Source organism: Muscardinus avellanarius (genome assembly GCF_963383645.1).
Source record: "Muscardinus avellanarius genome assembly, chromosome: 16".
Taxonomy (NCBI): domain Eukaryota; kingdom Metazoa; phylum Chordata; class Mammalia; order Rodentia; family Gliridae; genus Muscardinus; species Muscardinus avellanarius.
Window position 1 is genome coordinate 44,702,484 of NC_137802.1, and position 21,108 is coordinate 44,723,591.

General features: G+C 48.5%; 1 protein-coding gene across 1 annotated transcript in view; it reads right to left on the reverse strand.

The window, feature by feature from the left end:
• ABCC3 (ATP binding cassette subfamily C member 3) overlaps positions 1–20,779 on the reverse strand; it is a gene marked incomplete at its 5' end in the record, with an annotated part of 64,636 nt that extends 43,857 nt beyond the window's left edge. The window contains one exon of the mRNA XM_080714038.1: positions 20,735–20,779. Within this exon, the coding sequence (XP_080570164.1) occupies positions 20,735–20,779 (45 nt within the window). The remainder of the gene's footprint in view (positions 1–20,734) is intronic.
• Positions 20,780–21,108: the final 329 nt, after the last annotated feature.

A 21,108-nucleotide genomic window follows, 5' to 3' on the forward strand; every position in this document is an offset into this window, starting at 1 on the left:
GTGATCAAGCATCCCTGGTTGGGCTGAGCTGCCCTAGTTTTAGCACTGAAAGTCGGCCCCGGGAAGCTGCTTTATCGCGGGCAAAGCTGGGCGGTTGGTCCCCTCTGGTCACCTTCCTGCCGTGTCTCTTGCCTTGTCCTCTACCTGCATGCAAGAATTCTTCAGGAAAGAAATGGAGAAATGAGTTCATTAACAGACGTATGTTTTACTGAGCTTGTTTACTCCAAGGCCGCCAATGTACAAACCCCCCTACGCATAGTCTTTTTGCAAATCATTAGGTGTTCTTTATAGAAAGCTCAGAAAACATAGACAAATAACAAGAAAATCCACCCACAATCTCATCTACCTAGAAACAACTATTGCCTGAGGATATACCTACCTTTCTCCCCCCCCCTCCTTCTCCTTCTCCTCCTCCTCCTTTTGGTTTTATTACTAGGGACTGAACCAAGGGGTATTCTACTTTCAAGCTGTACCCCAGCCCAGGGGCATTCTACCTCCGAGCCATACCCCCAGCCAGTGTTTTTATTTTTGAAACAGGGCCTCACTGAATTGCAAAGGGTCTTGCTAAGTAGCTGAGGCTGTCTGCGAACTGCAATTCTACGGTCTGAGTCTCCTGAATGCTGGGATTACAAGCGTGAGCCACCATGCCCAGCTCCAGCCCTTAATTTTTTAATTTTTGGAGCAGAGTCTCTCTGAGTTGCCCAGGGTGGTCTCGAACCTGGGATCTTCCTGTCTCAGACTCCCAAGTACTGGGATCACAAGTGTGGGTCACCATGCACAGTTTATAACTTCCTACCTTTAAACTGCTGAATAAAAATGACTATAATGTAAAATTTTCTCCCAGTCACACTTGCATATAAGTCTGCTTTTGCTTTTTTTTCTGTTTCTCTGAAGGTTTGGTTTCTGCCATTCAAGTTGCAGGATTCCCTCGAATGCGTGATGGATCTCGAGGCCTGGCTGTCTCAATATTTTTGAGGGAGGCACTAAAGAACTGATGGGTGCCCTGTGTGCTGGGCGGGAGGCTCAAGGGCGACTGGCTTTACTGTGGAGTGATCAAGTAGGCACCTTGTCATTTAGAGAAGCTCCCTCTTCCACTGGCAGAACACGGAGGCTTTTTCTCTGGGAACAAATTTGGTTAGGAGGTGAGGTGTGTGTGTGTGTGTGTGTGTGTGTGTGTGTGTGTGTGTGTGTCCAGACTTTAGTGTGTAGATTTTTAATTAAACCCTCAGATTAGCCTGCAGGGTTTTTTTTTTTTTTTTTTTTTTTTTTTTGGTGGTACTAGGGGTGGAACCCAGAGGCTTCCTACCTCCGGGCTATACTTCCAGACCTTTTTAAAATATTTTTATTTGAAAACAGGGTCTCACTAAGTTGCTGAGAGCCTCACTAAGTAGCTAAGGCTGTCTTCAAACCTGCACGATCCTCCTGTCTCAGCCTCTCAAGCGCGGGGATTACAAGCGTATGCCACCATGCCCGGCTAGCCTGCAGGTTTTCTATGGGGTGGCTGGGGTAGGCCTGGACTTGAAAGGGGCTGGGGAAGCAGCCTGGATGTCTCTACCCTCTTCTTACACATCCTCCCACCAGCCCCCTCCTCATCTCCTGCAGCCTTTCGAGCTTTTTCCTTTTTCCACAGGCTGCTGCTGTCAGCTGTCCCCTCTCCCCTGCCAGCGTCCTCCTCCACCTGCTCTCCACCTCCTGAGAAGGTGTTGATGTCTTGTCTGCAGTGGTTGTCACCTCTCCTCTTTGTCCTTATCAGATCAGATCTTTTGTTCCTTACTGTTATTTCAGCAGGAAATCAGGAAAGCCTGGGGATAAAGTCCCATGTTAGATCCATCCTCTAGAATAAGAAGTCCCCCCAGCTGCGAACGCAATGGGCACCTTTGTGCAGGACCTCCCTGCCACAGGGTGGGCTCTCCCCCAGCCCTGCAAATGACTGTCTCCTGGCCTCTCCTCCCTCTGCAAGCATTCCTTGCTGTCCCTCTCCTCCCCCTCCTAGCGGACCCTGTGCACAGCAGCCCCAGCCCCAGGTTCTTCAGCTCGCCCCCAATTCTCCTCTCGCTGCCCACAGATTGTACTGAGGAGCCCCAAATCTGCATTGACAGCTCAGATCCCCTCCGGAGCTGCGCCCCCTCTTCCCGCTGCCTCTCAGATGGCTGCCCATCTGTCCTCAGCCTGCTTGGGTCCAACACCTCTCACACCAAGCGTGCCCGCCCCCCATACCCAGGACCAGCCCCTCACCTGGCCTTCCCTGCCAAGAGGCTGTGGCTCTCCCAGCGGCCTGAGGGGGCACTAGGTCCTGCGGCTTCTTGGTGGAGGAACAGCAGCTGGGCAGGCAGGCATTTGCATCCTGGAGCCCTTCTTTTGAGCTGTATGCCCTCAGGCAAGGTGCTTACCCTCTTACCTCTTTGGTTTCTTCAGGGATGACACTGGTGGTCCCCCACCAGGCCCCTTACCATCATACCAGCCCTGGCCCTCACCTCTTCATGAGCAATTGCCCTGGGCTCTGGGCTCTTCCCTTCCAATGCCCAAGGACTGGATCCTGGCCTTGCCCTTCCTCCCTCCTGGTGTGAGAGTGTCCAGGGCTCCACCGCCTTCTCCATCTGTATTCACCCCCACACCTCTCTCTCCCAGTCTCATAGGGCTGCACCATCTACCTGCCACCAGCCTGAATCCCTGATACTGTATCCAACAGTTGAGTGGACATCTCCATCCCATACACCCTGTGATAGCCCACAGGCCCTGCAGTCTCCATTCCCCCAGATCCATGACTTCTCTCACGGACTCTCTGCCTCACACCAGTCACCAGCCTTCTTGCTATTCGTGAGCATATGCTAGGCACATCCCTCTTCCTAAACACTCTTCCCACACATGCGTATTTCTCTCTTCCTCAGACTTCTCTGACAACCCCAATAATGCCACCTGCATCCCAGTCCCAGCTGTCTCAATACCCCACCTTCTCTGCTTTTTTTTTTAATATTTTTTTTTTTTTTTGGTGGCACTGGGGTTCCTGGGAGCCCTTCTACCTCCGGGCTGCACTCCCAGACCTATTTTATATTTTTATTTGGAAACAAGGTCTCTTAAGCCAGCGGGGCTGGCTTCGAACCTGCACAATCCTCCTGTCTCTGCCTCCCAAGTGCGGGGATTACAAGCGTGTGCCACCACGCCCCGCTTCTCTGCTTTTTTTCTCTATAGCACCTATAACCTAATTATACTTCCTTTCATTTCTTCTTGATGACAGGTAATGTCCTTGGACATAGTGGTGTATCCTCTAATCCCAATACTTGTGAGTCTGACACAGGAGGATCATAGGTTCAAGGTCAACCTCAGCAACTTAGCAAGACCCTCAGCAACCTGGTGAGACCCTGTTTCAGAACAAAAATATAAAAAGAGCTAGAGGTGTAGCTCGGAAGTAGAATGCCCCTGGGTTCAATCCCCAATACAAAAAGAAAGAATGATTTCATTTACTGATGTATTGAAATTACCTAGAATGATGCCTCACACACAATAGTTGCTCAGAAAAAGTTGCATGAAACTGGCGTGGTGGCGCACGCTTGTAATCCCCGCACTTGGGAGGCTGAGACAGGAGGATCGCGCAAGTTCGAAGCCAGCCTCAGATACTCAGTGAGGCTCTCAGCAACTTAGTGAGACCCTTTTTCTAAACAAAATATAAAACAGGTCAGTGTATTCATTTCAAGTCACCTCTCCATGCCACTCTGGCATGGGGCTGTATTTCTCTTTTCTGTATTTCTATCTTTCTAATAAACTTCTTAAAAAATAAAATAAAATAAAACTGATCTAGGAGTAGCCTGTAGGTAGAAGGCCTGTGGGTTCCATCCCCAATACCATACACACACCCCCCAAAAAAAAAGAAAAGAAAAAGAAAAAGAAAAAGAAAGAAAGGAAGGAAAAAGCTGCATGAGTAAATGAAATAAAATATCTATTAAAGAAAGTGATGGCTGGGCGTGGTGGCGCACGCTTGTAAGCCAGCCTCGCTGGTTTAAGAGACCCTGTTTCAAAAAAAAAAAAAAAAAATAGGTCTAGAGTGTAGCCCGGAGGTAGAAGGGCTTCCAGGAACACCAGTACCACAAAAAAAAAAAAAAAAAAAAAAAAAAAAAAAAGAAGAAGAAGAAAGTGATGAATTTTTTTTTTAAAGGATAATACTAAATCCCTCCTCCCTTCAGTGGCTCCCCACTGCCTAGAAAACAAAGAACAAAGTCTTAGCATCGTACTGTAGCCTTCACTGCCCCCAGCTGGTCTGGAATGATCTATGTGAACTACTGAATTCTCAAAGGGCTTGATGTGTGTGTGTGTGTGTGTGTGTGTGTGTGTGTGTGTGTGTGTGTGATGCTGGGGATCAAATCCCAAGGCTCTCTCCCCCTGAGCTACATTCCAGTCCCTTTCAGTTTTTGTTTTTTTAAGATAGGGTCTCACTAGATTGCCCAGGCTGGCCTTGAACTTGCAATCCTCTTGTCTCTGAGGTTATAGGTGTGTGCTACTACAACGCTCAAACTGGCTTGAGTTCTTACTCTTTTTCTCTTTTTCTCTTTTCTCCTTCTCCTTCTTTTCTGGAGTATTGCGGATTGTACCCAGAGGGGTTCTACTTCTAAGCTACAACCCTGACCCAATTTTATTTCTTATTTGGAAACAGCGTCTCACTGGATTGCTGAGAGCCTCGCCAAGTTGCCGAGGCTGGCTTTGATCCTCCTGTCTCAGTCTTCCAAGTACTGGGATTACAATTTACAGGCGTGTGCCACCATGTCTGGCTGCCTTGTGTGTGTACGTGTGGTTGTGTGTTACTGGGATTAAACTCAGAGGCATTCTACCTCTAGCTACACACCCCCAGCACCTTAAACTTTTTTGGGGGTACTGGGACTTAAACTCAGAGGCATTTTACTTCTGAGCTATGCCTCCAGCTCTTTTTTTTGTTTGTTTGTTTTTTCAGTACTGGGGATAGAAGCCAGGAAACCCCCGGCCCTACTTTTTTATTCTTTATTTTGAAACAGGGTCTCACTGAGTTGCAAAGGGCCTCCCTAAGTAGCTGAGGTTGTTCGCAAACCATGATCCTCCTGTCTTAGCCTCCCAAATGCTGGGATTACAAGTGTGCGCACCATGCCTGGCATTTTTATTTTAAACACCGAAACAGAGTCTCACTAAATTGTTGAAGGTCTCACTACATTACTGAGATGGGCCTCGAACCTGTGATTCTACTGTTTCAGCCTCCAGAGCACTGGGATTACAGGCATGCTCCACCACACGCTGCTAACATTTTTTAAATTTTGAAACAAGATCTTGAACCTTATCTTTGCCTCCCAAGTACTGGGGTTACAGCTGTGTGCCACCCCGCCCTGCCTCTACCTCTCTTTCCTCAATTTGCATTTCCTCCTTAATCCCAATCCAGGCAGCACCGCCCCCCCCCTCTATTGCTGGCCCCTGCTGCAGGATGACTCTGAACTGTGGGTCTGTGCCTCTTGCAGCACACCCCCAAAACCCGCAGCGGGTCTGGAACCAAGTCCCAGTCCCGCCCTGGCGCTCCAGTCCCTCAGGCTTCTCCTCCTACCTTTCTTCCCACCGCACCCTCCCCTACAGCCAGCTCCCTTAATCGCGGCCTCTCTGAGATTCTGCTCCCACCATTCATTCAACCTGCTCTCTCAACCTTCTACCTTTCAAAATCCTAACAACTCCCGGAAGGGGGCGGTGAGCCCGAGTCAGGACCCACCTCCTCCATCCTGAGCACCCTCCTCCTCCAGAGATCTCAGGACTCCAGACTTCCCAGGAGTACCAGTCTTCCCCTTGACAATGCTTTGGTGAGGGCTGGCTGGAGACTGGGCAGTGGCCAGGAGCCCTGGACACAGCAGTGCACGTGTGGCCCCAACCCTGCCTGGCCGAGCGGGCAGTCAGGGACATGCTGTCGTGGGGCCTTTCGGTTGAACCCTGGGCATAGCTTTATATTCCAGAGCCTACTCGTATTCAGTAGTTGCTCAAACTATGTGAGCCATGGACCCACAAACTTGCTGAATGCACACACTTGCTGACCCACACACTTGTGTTGGTCACAGACCTGGCCCCCCTAAGCCTGGTCGGAGCTCCAGGAGGGAGGAGAGGCAGACTGAGTTCATCTGGCTCCAGCCAACTCCCCCCCTCCCTTTTTTTAAGGCACTGGGAATTGAACCCAGGGGCATTCTACATCCGAACTATATCCCCAGGCCTATTTTATTTTATTTTTTGCGGTACTGGGGATGGAACCCAGGGGCGTTCTACCTCCAAGCTACACCTATATCTACATCTCTATTTTTTATTCTTTCTTCCTTCCTTCCTTCTTTCCTTCCAGCTATACTATACCCCTTGCTTTATCCTTATTTTTTCTTTCTTTCTTTCTTCCTCCCTCCCTCCCTCCCTCCCTCCCCCCTTCCTTCCTTCCTTTCTTTCTTTCTTTCTTTCTTTCTTTCTTTCTTTCTTTCTTTCTTTCTTTCTTTCTTTCTTTCTATTTTTTGCGGGTCTGGGGATGGAACCCAGAAGCATTTGACCTCTGAGCTATACCCCCTGCCTTATTTTTTTTATTCTTTATTTTGAAACAGGGTCTCACTGAGTTGCAGAGGGCCTCACTAAGTAGCTGAGGCTGTCTGTGAACTGCGATCTTCCAGTCTCAGCCTCCCGAATGCTGGGATTACAAGCGTGCGCCACCACGCTTGGCTTATTCTTTATTTTGAAACAGGGTCTTACTGAGTTGCAAAGGGCCTCAGTAGCTGAGGCTGTCCTCAAATGACAATCCTCCTGTCTCCGCCTCCCAAGAGCGGGGATTACAAGCATGCGCCACCACGCCCAGCTTAGTTTTTATTTTGAAAAACTCACTAAGTTGTTGAGGGTGTCACTAAATTGCTGAGGCTATTCTATTCTCAAACCTCAGATCCTCACATCTCAGCCTCTTGAATACTGGGATTATAGCCCCTCTCCATACCACCAAAAAAAAAAAAAGTATATATATATATACACTAGAAATGGAACCCAGTGTCATTCTACCTCCAAGCTACACCCCCAACCAGCAGCCCAATTTTGTTTCTTATTTGGAAACAGGGTCTCACTAGGTTGCTGAGAGCCTTGATAAGTTGTGGAGGCTGGCTTTGAACCTATGATCCTGATCCTCCTGTTTCAGCCACCCAAGTACTAGGATTACAAGCGTGTACCACCACGCCTGTCTAAATTTTTTTTCTTTTTTTTTTTTTTGGTGGTACTGGGGGTGAAACCCAGGGGCTTTTCTACCTCCGAGCTATACTCCCAGACCTATTTTATACTTTTATTTGGAAACAGGGTCTCACTAAATTGTTAAGAGCCTCACTAAGTAGCTGAGGCTGGCTTCAAACCTGTGTGGTCCTCCTATCTCAGCCTCCCAAGCGCAAGGATTACAAGTGTGCGCAACCACACCCGACTAATTTTTTTTTAATTCAAGTATAATATACTTAAAGAACAGTACACACATCTGAATCTGAATGTACTTCAATGAACTTTTTTCCCTTTCTTCCTTCCTTCCTTCCTTCCTCCCTCCCTCCCTCCCTCTTTCTTCCTTTCTTTCTTTCTTTCTTTCTTTCTTTCTTTCCTTCTTTCTTTCTTTCTTTCTTTCTTTCTTTCTTTCTTTCTTTCTTTCTTTCTTTCTTTCTCTTTCTTTCTGCTAGGATTTAACCCAGAGGCATTCTACTTCTAGCTAACCATTCTACCCCCAGCCTTTTAAATTTTTTATTTTATTTTAAAACAGGGTCTTGATCCGGGCATGGTGGTACATGCATGTAATCCCAGCATTCAGGAGGCTAAGATTGGAGGATCGTGGTTTATGGACAGCCTCAGCTACTTAGTGAGGTCCTTTGCAACTCAGTGACACTCTGAATAAAATAAAGAATAAAAAATAGGGCAAAGGGTGTATCTCAGAGGTCGAATGCTCCTGGGTTCCATCCCCATACCTGAAAAAAAAAAAAAAAAGAATAAAAAAATAGGGCAGGGGGTGTAGCTCAGGAGTAGAAATGCCCCTGGGTTCCATCCCAGATCCACCAACAACCCCCCCAAAAAATGGGGTATTGGCCAGGCGTGGTGGCACACCTTTGTAATCCAGTACTTGGGAGGCTGAGACAGGAGGATTGCAGGTTTGCAGCCAGCCTTAGCTACTTAGGGAGGGCCTTCACAATTTAGTGAGAGCCTGTTTCAAAATAAAGAATAAAAAAATAGGACTGGGGATGTATTTTGGAGGTAGAATGCCCCTGGGTTCCAACCTCAGTTCCATTAAAAAAAACAACAACAACTGGGGTCTTTTTTTTTTTTTTTTTTTTTTGGGTGGTACTGGGGATGTAACCCAGGGGCTTTTCTACCTCCGGGCTATGCTCCCAGACCTAGTTTATATTTTATTTGGAAACAGGTCTCACTAAGTTGCTGAGAGCCTCACTAAGTAGCTGAGGCTGGCTTTGAACCTGTGCGATCCTCCTTTCTCAGCCTCCCAAGTCCTGGGATTACAGGCGTGCAGCACCACGCCTGGCCCTCAGGCCAGTTCACGTTTACATACAGGAGCTCAACTGAATACTCAGTATCTGCATTAAGAGAACACTGCTGGCACGAAGAAGTCCCAGGCGCCTCTCCCAGTCACTACCCACCCCAAGGGGAGCACCTGCCCTGACTTCTAACAACATAGATTAACTTTGTCCATTTTTGACCTTCTTAAAAACAAAGGTGTACAGCAGGGAGCTTTCCTGCCTGGCTTCTTTCACTTGACATTGTGTTTAGGGAACCAGCCCCAAGAGTGTGAATTCTCCCTCTTCATTCCTGCAGGGTCCACTGTGTGAATAGCCCCTGCTGTGTTTATCCATTCTATAGTCTGTGGGTGGCCCCACCCTGCTTTTAAACTCAGCAAGCCCATCCACACCACCCAGACAGCCCGTCCCCGGGCTCCCCCCTAACTCAGGCCTAGGGTCTCTGGGCATAACCTTCTACAGGAAGCTTCTCTGAGAGCCCAGCTCAAACTTTTCTTGCCTTCGTCCTGTATGACCTCAGTAGCTAGCTGAGCGAGAAGGACAAAGTCCCCTAATGTTTCAGTGGCATTTTATGACTGCACGTATACTTATTGTCTAGATGTCTCAGAACAACGTTCAGAGGTATAAAATAGTGCCTGTTTGCAAAAGCGAAAGTAGACTCTACTGCTTCAGCAATAAGGTCAAGGACACGTGACAGCACAGAGCTGGGAAAGGCAGCCAGGCTGTGATGCAGTCTTGCCCCCACTGATGTGTGTGAACCATCCTCTCTCCCGTAGCCTAGAAGCCCCACAGGGTAAGCACCATGCCCTCTCCTGTTCTATCCTTCCCCAAGCCCTTCAACTCCCAGCACAGGTTCAGGAATACTGGAGCAGCTCAGAGATTGTGCAATGAACTGCAAAGAGTGTTTGTAGGGCAGAAGCCCGAGTGGGAGGGCATGATGGGAGCCGCTCCATGGCCAAGCAGGCAGGGTACATGGCTTTGTGTGTGTGTGTGTGTGTGTGTGTGTGTGTGTGTGTATACTGAGTTGCAAAGGACCTCACTAAGTAGCTGTAGCTACTTAGTTCACGAACCTGGATCCTTCTATCTCAGCCTCCCAAATGTTGGGATTACAAGCATGTGCCACCATGCCCAGCTTGCTTGCTTGCTTTCCTTCCCTTTCTTTTTCTTTCTCCTTTTTTTTTCTTTTCTTTCTGATGGTACTGGGGATGGAACCCTTCTACCTCTGGGCTACACTCCCAGACCTATTTTTATATATTTTTAAATTTGGAAACAGGGTCTCTTAAGCCAGTGAAGCTGGCTTCGAACCTGCACGATCCTTCTGTCTCTGCCTCCCAAGCGCAGGGATTACAAGCGTGTGCCACCATTCCTAGCTTTCTTTCTCCTTTCTTCCTTTCCTTTCCTTTCCTTTTCCTTCTCTCTTTCTTTCTTATACAGCAAGTATGTATTTACTTATTTTTATATATACTTTTGTTAGTGCGTTATAGTCGTACATCATAATGCAAGTCATGCTGATCGTGACACCCATGCACAGGGCCCTTGGTGGGCTTCCCCCGGCTCCCTGACCACTCTCCACCCCCTTCCCCATAAAGGGTGCTGATATGACATTGGTGTTCTCACATGCGCACATAATATCAGTGAAAGTGTTTCCTTCATTGCTCCTCCCCCATCCCCTTCCCCTAGACCACCTCCCGGGCTCCACTGAAGCTTCTCCTCCAGAACCTGAGGCCTCTCTGTTATCCCAGCTCCTCCCTAGCTTCTGCATATGAGAGAAAACACACGAGCTTTCACTTTCTGTGACTGGCTAATCTCACTTAATATAATATTTTCCAGGTCCATCCATTTCCCTGCAAATAACATCGTTTGTTCATCTTTATTGCTGAGTAGAGTTCCATTGTGTGCACAGCCCACCATTTTGTAATCCATTCATCTGTTGATAGATTCCTGGGTTGGTTCCATATTTTGGCTGTTGTGAATTGTGCTGCTATGAGCACAGCCATGCATGTATTATTGTAATTCTCTGGTTTCGGTCCTTTTGGAAAGATACCTAGGAGTGGTATAGCTGGAACTCCCAGCCTTTCTCATTTTTTATTTTGAAACAGGGAATTGCTAAGTTGCTGAGGCTGGCTTGGAACTTAAAATTCTTCTGTCTCAGCCTCTGAAGTGCTAGGGTTACAGACATGTGCCACCATACCTATTTGGCATACATTTTTTTTCTCTTGTTGGGATGTATTCCCAGGATTGGAGAAAAGTCAAAGGGCAAATGGCCATGCCTACATCTTCCTTCTCCAGGGCTGGAGTCAAATCTCCTAGTCGTACTGACTATACCACTTTAGTTATTCAGAACCCTCGCCACTGAAGCGAAGCACCCAGAATGTTGGCACAGCTTTTGTCCACAAGAAAATGCGACACTGGCTGTGTGTGGTGGTGCACAACTATGATCCCAGCTACTCAGGAAGCTGAGGCAGGAGGATCCCAAGTTCAAAGCCAGCCTGAGCAACTTAGGGAAAACTTCTCTTAAAAAAAATAGAGGAGCCAGGGGATACAGCTCAGTGGTAGAGCATCCCAGGGTTCAATCCCCACTACTGGAAAAAAAAAAGCCAAACAAAAACAAAAATGAAATACCAGCGTGGATGCAAAAGACCCAAATGGTTGTGCTGTGCTACTTTTGAGTCCTGAAACTGGGGGCTGACACCTTCATCCTACAGAGTCAGTCAGTCTCTCTCTCTCTCTCTCTCTCTCTCTCTCTCTCTCTCTTTCTCTCTCTCTTTCTCTATTTCTCTCTCTTTTTTTTTTGGTGGTACTGGGGGTGGAACCCAGAGGCTTTCTACTTCCGGGCTATACTCCCAGACCTTTTTTAATATAAGTAGCTGAGGCTGGCTTCGAACCTGCGCAATCCTCCTGTCTCAGCCTCCCAAGCGCGGGGATTACAAGCGTGCGCCACCACGCCCGCCCTGGGCCTCCATCTCTGACACCTTCATCCCACAGAGCCTCCATCTCCACGTGTGAGTTATTGGGCCCCGCCCCACAGGGCAGAGAATGAGCCACAAAGCAGCTCAGCGTAACTGGGTGACATTTGGGGGGCAGTGGAGGAGCAGTGAGCTTCCGGGACAGACACCAACACTGTGGCCCTGGGGGTGTGAGGACAGCAAGCTGCCTGGATCTCAGGGCAGTCCAGCCACCTCTTCCTCTTTAGATAAGCATGTCCAGTGAGCCAGAGCCTCCCCAGGAGACAGCAGGCACTCACCCGCACCTCCCTACACTGCCCACCCAGAGCCCTTGTTAGGACTTCTATGAGACGTGTTATACACAACAGGTCCAGAACTAGGCCATGCCCTGCTCTGCAGCCCGGGCATTGCGGTAAATGGCAACCCCTTCCTCTCTCCCCACTCAGAACCTTTGTGGCCATCTCTGATCCCTCTCTTTCTCTTATACCCCATATCCAGTCTCTTAGCAAGCCTCATCCACTCAACCTTCAAATTATTAGACTGAAGTCAGGTATGGTAGTGCATGCCTGTTATCCCACGATTTAGGAGACTGAGATAGGAGGATTGCAGATGTGAGGCTAGCCTCAGCAATTTAAAGAGACCCCCAGCAACTTAGGCCCTGTTTCAAAATAATAAGTTAAAAGAGGGCTGGGGTGTAGCTCAGAGGTGGAATTTCACTGGTTCACTGGGTTCAACCTCTAGTACCCCAAACAACAACAGAATCTTCAAAATTATTAGATTATTAGAACACTAGGATAGTGCTATGGTCCACTATCTTTTATACACAAACACTACCTTACCTGGTTTACCCTGATTACCTGGAACCTGACCACATCTCCCCCTTGCACTCTCCCTCCAGAACTATCAGCACAGCTCAGGTTTATTAGCATAGGTCTCTCCTGCTCTTCCTTCTTCTACCCAGCTAGGTGCCCTGCAGTCTTTTCTAACACAGCAGCTAGAGAAAGATGTATGAGCGTGTGTGTGTGTGTGGGGGGTACTGGGGATTGAACCCAGGGGCATTCTACTTCTGAGCGACACCCCCAGCCCTACTTTCTATTCTTTATTTTGAAACAGTGCCTCACTAAGTTGCAAAGCGCTTTACTAAGTTGCTGAGGCTGCCTGTGAATCTGTGATCCTCCTGTCTTAGCCTCCCAAGTACTGGGATTACAAGCATATGCTACCATGCCCAGTTGGAATATGCATTCTTGGAAGACCCCAGCTCCTCTCTACTGCCTGGATTAGCCCCTGGCACAGAAAAGGCATTCAGTGCCCATTTATTGAACAAAAGAACAAATGAACAAATGAATAAGCTAAGCAAATGGATACATACACTAAGCAGGGTGCCCTCGCACAGCATCGGCAATTGCTGTGTTCCCCAGAACAGCAAGTTCTGTCCCTGATACCAAGGCTACAGTCCTGGCAATCTGAGAGGCCTCTCAGCTCAAAGAAAGTTAAGTGTAAATGAAAGTAAGGTGGGGCCAGTGGAGGTCATTTTCTGGAACCCACAACACTCCCAAACCCTCTCAAAGCAGGATGGATGCTCCACAGGGTCCCCTCCCATGGCTAGCTGAAGATTCTCAGCTGGAGGCAGGCTCCAGCCCACACCCCCGCTCACCATCACCCACACAGTTTCCACAGCAACGGCGGCTTCCTTAATACTGCGATTAAGCAGCTGGACCAGGCTGATAAGAAGGAAGGTCCAGCAACCAAAATGGACCACTAGGCAGAGGGCCTTTTATGAGCACTGAGGCCTCACACCCATGGCACTGGGGTGACAGCCCCAGAGCCCTGTGTCCCAGCTCTGCCAGGGACTTCCCAGCCCTGAGCCCCGGCTCACTGACAGGCTCTGTCCTGAGAAGAGGCATGACTTCCTTAATCCTGTGTGGTGGGGGAGGAGGGCCACCAAGGCTAGGCAGCTGGTGAGATTAGATTGATGGATAAGATGATTTAGCTCAGCAGAAATGGAGGTGCATGAGACTCCAGAGGTCATGAGACTCCAGAGGTCACGAGACTCCAGGCATCGCGGAACAGACACCAGATGCCGCAAGCCTCCAGATGTTGTGGGAGGACTGGCATTCCCATGCTACTAGCCCCACCCCAAGACCTTGGCTACATAAATGCCCTCATTTCCTCTCTGCATCATGACTCCGCTGACTGTGACTCTGCTGACAGGTCATTGGTCCCTTCCCCATGGTTAGCAGACCTCCCCCAAAGGTGCCAATTAAAGGGGCTTGGTCTCACACAATAACTCGACTAGTTTTTGCCTTTTTTGCACCCCCCGACTCAATTTCAATGTTACATCTGGTGCTGAAACCCGCTGAACCTGAGTGGATTTATTTTTTAAATTTCTTTCTCTTTTTTTTACCCCTCCCTGAGACCCTGTGACTCCCCTCAGGAGCCCTCCTCTTAACTTCCAGGAACCTGTACTCTCTGACTTTTAATTGGACCGACCACTTTCAGACAGAATGAGTTCCTTCCCTTCCTCTGGTCAGTGGGTCCTCTGGCTTCTTTCCTCCGGTTTCTCTGTCCAAACGCGCAGCTGCGTCCGAATTGCCTCTGGATGACCAGGTGGTCCTCCGGCCTTGAGAAGGGAGTGGAGAGGTCCCTCTCGTTTCCTTATCCCCCATTCCTGGACGTCGACCAGGACAATGGGGATGCCTGTGATCTGTTCTTCATTCTCACCCACAAACCAAACACAGGGAGCCAAATTCCAAAATAATGGGTCATAGTGGTCTGAAAACGGAACTTTGGATTTTAATATCTTGACCAATGTCAGCAACTTTTGTAAGCTGTCAGAAGTCCTTTATGTCCAGACCCTCTTTTTCTTGCGCTCCCGTCCCTCTGACTCCTCACCCTCATCAGCTGCCATCTTCTCGTCAGCCGCCATTTTAAAACTCTGCTAGGTCACAGTCGCGACCTTGTGACGTCACACAGTCACCATCCTGGTCGCCCCATTGTGATAGCGTGCAGTCGCGACCTGTGACGTTACACAGTCGCCTTCTTGTGATGTTACACGGTCGCCATTTTGGTCGCCGTCTTGTGACCTTGCCGGGTCACAGGTGCCGTTTACTGATTTTACCCCCGATCCCCAGGATCTCTCCTCAGTGCCTCGACCACCACCCCACCCTAAGACAGCCTCTCACCCTAACCTGCTCCTTTCTCCACCCCCCGCCATCCTCCCTAAGGGGACCCTCAGACCCCTATTTGAGATTTGGTGAACATAGCATTTAAAGTTTTTAATTCCCAAGAGGAAAAGGCTGAAATGGAGCGTACAATCCAACTCCACCAAAAGGCAGATCTGCAAACTGGTGCCTTAATAGAGCCGTGCAACTGGCGGTGGTGATTCAGCCCTCTGGACGATGTACACCGCTTAGGGTGGAGGACAGCAACAACAATTACCTCCAGGAACCTGCTTCAAGCACGACAAGGTCATACCCACCAATTAGACCATGTTTGGCGTGCAGCCAGGAGGGCCACTGGAACAGTGTCCTTGGAAAAGTAGTGAGCCCAGGTGTATCAACACAGGGGGAGCACCCTTCCAGATCAGGCCCCAGAGCTGGCCCTGCTCAGCCTGGCCAAAGACTGACAGCTCCAGGACTCCTCAACCTTGATCATCCTTGCCGAGCCCAGGATAGCTCAAGGTAGCGGGTAAGCCAATCTCCTTTTTGGTTGACACGAAAGCTACCTACTCAGTCCTTCCATCCTTTTTGGGCCCCAGTTTTCCTTCTCCAGTCGAGACAGCCAGCACGATGGCCAACGTTCTATGCTCATCCCTCAGTTTGGACTCCCCAATTCCTTACAGTCTGATAATGTACCAGCTTTTATTTCTAAGGTGGCACAGGTCTTTGGCATTTCTTGGAAGCTCCACATCCCATACCCACTGCAGTCATCGGGAAAGTAGGCCTACCTATTTATGTCTGGAAATTCACCATGCAGGAGAGGTATTTGCCTCTGTCCACAAAACATTGGACCGACCTCAAGGTGGGATCAGCACAGTGCTCTCTCTCTCTCTAAATGCCAGCCAGCCATGAGTATTGATCTCTCTCTAAAATCTGTTACCAATAGCATGTTTTCCATTTGGCCAGACTGGCCCATATTGCCTAACCCAAGTAGAGGTGACTTCAAGTGGCTCTTGAATCTACAACCTCCTCTTTGGCCTCCCTTCAGCAAAAAAATTACCTCCCTTGCTAGGGTAGCCCTCCAAAATAGATGGGCTTTTCATTTACTCACTGCTGAAAAGGGTGGTATGTGTCTCTTTCTCAGGGAAAAATGCTGCTATTACATTAATGAATCTGGTCTAATGGAGGAAAATGTCTAAACTCTGACCAGGTTAAGCAAGAAAATGAAAACACAATATTGACAGTCTACCTCATATTTGGAAGGGTTCCAAGGGCCAGTAGCTGCTGGGCTCCTTCCTTTTCTGGGACCCATCCTCACGATTTGCCTTTTCTTTTTAATAGCTCCTTGTCTGCTAAAGTTCATTCAAACGTGCATTACTGAGCTCTTACAGGGTAACCTCCAAACAACTCCTGCTGCAGCCATACTCCCACCTGCCCACTTCCAATGACCCAACCTCTCATGGCCAAGGGGCCCCTATAACGATGTCCCCTCTGATAGCAGGTAGTAGTTATTTATTTATTTATTTATTTATTTATTTATTTATTTTTGTGGTACTGGGGGTGGAACCCAGGGCTTTCTACATCCGGGCTATACCCCCAGACCTGTTTTATACTTTATTTGGAAACAGGGTCTCACTAAGTTGCTGAGAGCCTCATTAAGTCGCTGACTCTGGCTTTGAACCTGTGCGATCCTCCTGTCTCAGCCTCCCAAGTTCTGGGATTACAAGTGTGTGCCACCACACCTGGCAGGAAGTAGTTATTGACTCAGTCGTTGCCCAATATCACCAAAAGGCTGGGTGATAGGTCGGGTCCCTACCCCTCCTCTCATGGGACAGGAGGTGGAACCCTGGAAGCCAGAAGCAGAGACATCATGAGACTCCAGAGGTCGTGAAACTCCAGGTGTCATGAGATTCCAAATGGCACAAGAGGACTGGCATTCCCATGGCACTAACCCCAACCCAAGACCTCGGCTAAGGTGCCAATTAAAGAGGATTGGTCTCACAATAATTTGAATTATTATTGTGATAATAATAATTATTATTATCACAAAGGAGGCTGTTTTTTGCCTCCTCTGTGACCCCCCAACTCAATTTTAACATTACACAGACCTTTTTACTTTTTATTTTTTGTTGTATTGGGGATGAAACCCGGGGACATTCTACCTCTGAGCCACACTCTCAGCCCTAATTTTTAGTCTTTTTAGTCTTTTTGATTTTTGAAACAGGGTCTCAATGAGTTGCAAAGGGCCTCACTAAGTAGCTGAGGCTCTCCACAAACTGCAATCCTCAGGTCTTCACCTCCTGAATGCTGGGATTACAAGCATACACCACCATGCCCAGCTTGATTTTATCTTTTTTCTTTTTCTATTTTTTTCTTTTTCTTTTTTGGTACTGGGGATGGGACCCAGGGGCATTCTACCTCCGAGCTGCACCCTTACCCTTATTTTTTATTCTTTCTTTTGAAACAGGGTCTCACTGAGTTGCAAAGGGCCTCACTAAATAGCTGAGGCTGTCCTTGAACTGTGATCCTCCTATCTCAGCTTCCCAAATGCTGGGATTACAAGCATGCGCCACCATACCTGGCTTTGATTTTATTTCTAATTTGGAAGCAGGGTCTTACTAGGTTGCTGAGAGTCTTGCTAAATTGCTAAGGCTGGTATCAAACCTTTAATCCTCCTGTTTCAGCCCTGAGGGTCATAGGTGTTCCCTTAGAGTGAACTGGAGCTGAAGTTGATGGATTTGGCCAGAATCAACCCCTGTACCCTGGCAAACAGCTGAAATGGGAGCCACTGGCCCAACAGCCTCCTTCCCTCCCTCCCTTCCTTCCTTCCTTCCTTCCCTCCCTCCTTCCTTCCCTCCTTCCCTCCCTCCCTCCCTCCCTTTTTCCTTCCTCTACTAGGGATGAATCCAGAGGCACTCTATAACTAAGCTATATTCCTAAACCTTTTTTGTTTCTTCGTTTTAGCCAGGGTCTCACTAAGTTGCCCAGGCAACTTGGGTTCTTCCTGCTTCAGCCTCCTGAGTAGCTGGGATTACAGGTATTCAACACCAACAGCCCTTTTCTTTTTTTTGGGGGGGGTACTGGGGATTGAACTCAGGAGCATTCTATCTCTAAACTATACCCCCCAGCCCTATTTTAGTTTTTATTTTGTTAAGTTGCTGAAGATCTCACTAAATTGCTTAGACTGGCCTCAAACCTGCAATCCTGTCTCAGCCTCCCATGTAGCGATTACAGGCATGTGCCACCAGCTTCAACAGCCATTTTCTTATGGGACTTCCCAGGTGTAATGTCCCCTTCTATATTCATAAGAGGGAATGCCAGGACCAGTCAGCCCCAGAGCGTCTTCATTCATAAAATCATTTCACATCCCCCATCTCATTTAATCTCCACAAAAATCTTGCAAGGTGAGTAGAGGGTGGGTTATTTCCTCATTTTACAGGTGAAGAAAGAGAGGCTCTGAGGATAAGCTAGTGAAAGTCTTGATAGAGTAAATGAGAGGGGCTTGGACACCCCATCCCACCTTTTCTGTCGTGGTTCAGATACTTCTTAGCTGCCCTGAATTACTTCTCACATGGTGGATCCCATGGTCCCTAAGCCTCTGGGGTAGATATACCTGAATTATATGTAATGCAAATGAGATGCAAATAGCATGCCATAAATGAGTAGCCCAGAACTCCAAGCCTTTTAATTAACTGAACTATAGCTTAGTCTCCTGGCCTGAGATCCTTGCTCATCTCAACTCTGCAAATCCTGGGATAAATTGCTAGAAGAGCATTCTGCTTTCTGCACACCCCGGCCTTAGTGGCTAGTAAGACCATACACAGCTTTTGCCAGCCAAGGGCATCATGTGGAAGACAGAGGATGTTTGGAAATTGGGGCAGGTAGGGTAGTAGTCATTTAAGGTATCCAAGCAGAGGACCTGCAAGGAAGTCATAATATTGATGAGCTCACTTCTGCTATGGCTGACATCCTTAAAGAAAGTACTTTTATTTTGTTTGTGTTTGTGGTGCTGGGGCTTGAACCCAGGGACTTGTGCATGCTGGGCAAGTGCTCTACCACTAAGCTATGCCCCCAGACTGAGGAAATACTTCTGAACAGTGAGAAGTTCAGGGGTCAGGGGGCCCATAGGGCCCAGAGGTACTCAAAGGGACCAGGAATCCTGATTCCCAGTCTAGCACTCTGTAACTGGCAGTAGTGTGACCCTTTTTCCCAATGAGAGGCTGGGTTAGTTGCTCCAAGCCCCCATGCTCTGGCTCTCTTGGGTTCTATAATCGTTTGCGTGGAAGGCTATAGACAAAGGGTCTCTGAGCTTGGAGAACCTCTGTGCAGTTCTAATCACCTGGGAGTTCACTGTCACCCAGGAACAACGGGCCTCCACACCTAAGGTTTGGATACGCCTGTTGTCTTGATTTTCAAGTCTTTCTGTCTGGCCAGCCTGACACCATAACTGTTATTATGGGCATACCAGCCAGGGTCAAGTGGGCAATGAAAGGAAGTACACACATCAACCAAGGGTACAACCTCTGGGCCTTGGGGACAAATGGCCAGTTCAGGCTGGAAGACATTTGGAGTCTTGTGGAGCTGAATAGGAAGGGTAGTGGCAGAGAAGTTGTACTATCTCAGATTAGCCCTGCAGTGACCCAGAGAAAAAGAGAGATCTCCAGTTGAGTAGAGTTCACTCTTTTACAGGTACTCCATTGCCTCAGCTTAAAAAAAAAAAGTGCATGTAATAGCTGGGCATGGTGATGCACACCTGTAATCCCAGCTACTCAGGAGGCTGAGACAGGAAGATTGCAATTTTGAGGCCAGCCTGGGCAACTTAGCAAGACCTGTCTCATAATAAGACAAAAAGAGCTGGGCGTGGTGGTGCATGCTTGTATTTCCAGTACTTGGGAGGCTGAGAAAGGAGGATTGCAAGTTTGCAGCCAACCTCAGCTACTTAGTGAGGCCCTCTGCAACTCAGTGAGACCCTGTTTCAAAATAAAGAATAAAAAATAGGGTTAGGGGCATAGCTTGGAGGTAGAAACCCCTGGATTCAATCCCCAGTCCCACTAAAATACATAAATAAATAAAAATAATTTTAAAAAGGGCTGGTTGTGTAGCTCAGTGGTAGTGTTTACCTAGCATGTGCGAGGCATTGAGTTCAATCCCCAGTAAGGGAAAGAAAGAAAAAACAAATCTGTGTAATACCTTTAACCTATCCCAACTTTAAATGCTACCCTAAGGTACCTTAAATGATAGCCTAAGAATGTGGCTCCTGACTTACATACACACACTATTGGGTCACAGATATATAGCACACCTATGGCTAACACCTCACCATCACCCCTGCACACATATATATGCATACACAGGATGAACGGACATACACACCAGGCATATATGTACAAACACTCAAGATGGGACAAAGATACTGAGATGGAATTTGGAGTTTGGACTTGTGATCTGACTATGCTGGACAGCCCCCAATTACCACAGGTTGGCCCTTTTAATCTCATCTCCATCTGTGAAATAGAAACAAACCTACTACTTTCAAACTCAGCTGGTAGGAGAGGTCTTAGTCTGTATACACCTAATGTACCTAAATTGTACTGAGGCTGGAGTCAGCAGACTGTCTTAGAAAGTGTATTGGCAGAAGTCACAAAAGTCCTGCTTTTCTATCCTAGCTCTGCCTTTCTGGAACTGGGAGACTCTGGGCAAGTCCCTTCCTCTCTGGGCCTCATTTTCCCCATGGCTGGTGGGTGAGGTACTGGGGGGTCCACCAGAAACAGGGCTAATGGCGAAATATTTCTTCTGTACACCGGGGCTAACCTACAGAGGGGCCGGGGCGAGCACACAAGTGGAGACCCTTCCTTTTTCTTGGGATGTCATGCTTTCTGGAGCTCTGCCCAGCAGCCAGAAAGGGTGGAACACTGCAGGTCTCATTCTTTGACACCTGACACCGACACCTGTGGGATTTGGCTCCCCTAGTCAGATCCCTCTTCGGAGCCCTTCGCCCCCTCCTGAGCGCTCAGGCTGCCTCGGGGCAGGCAGTGAGTGCCCTCCCTCCATACCAGGGGATGTGCTGTGCCAGTAGCTCAGCTGAACCCCACCTCCTCAACAGAGGCCCTTGAGCCCCACACCTTACCCAGAACTTGGAGCCGAGCTCCCCGGAGCCGCACAGGGTGTCCATTGGAAGGGAATGCTGGTCTGGCCCCTCTGCCTGAATATCAATAGGGAGCTGGCGCCACCTCCACTCCTTGCTCCACCCCGGCCCGCCCCATTGAGCCCTACCCCAGGCCGCCTGGGCAGGTTGTCCCATCCAGGTGGTTGCAACAGTGGACGTTGTCTCCATGAAAGCCAGGTGCTGGGAAGGACTTTGGGGCGGGGGCAGAGAGTTGGCTGACACGGCGACAGTCCCTTCCAGCGGCTCCTGGCCTGTGCCAGAGAGTTGCCTCTCTAGATAACTAAGGCTGGTATGCCTCCAACAGTCTGTTTCCGGGGTGGGGTTGGGCAGGGGAA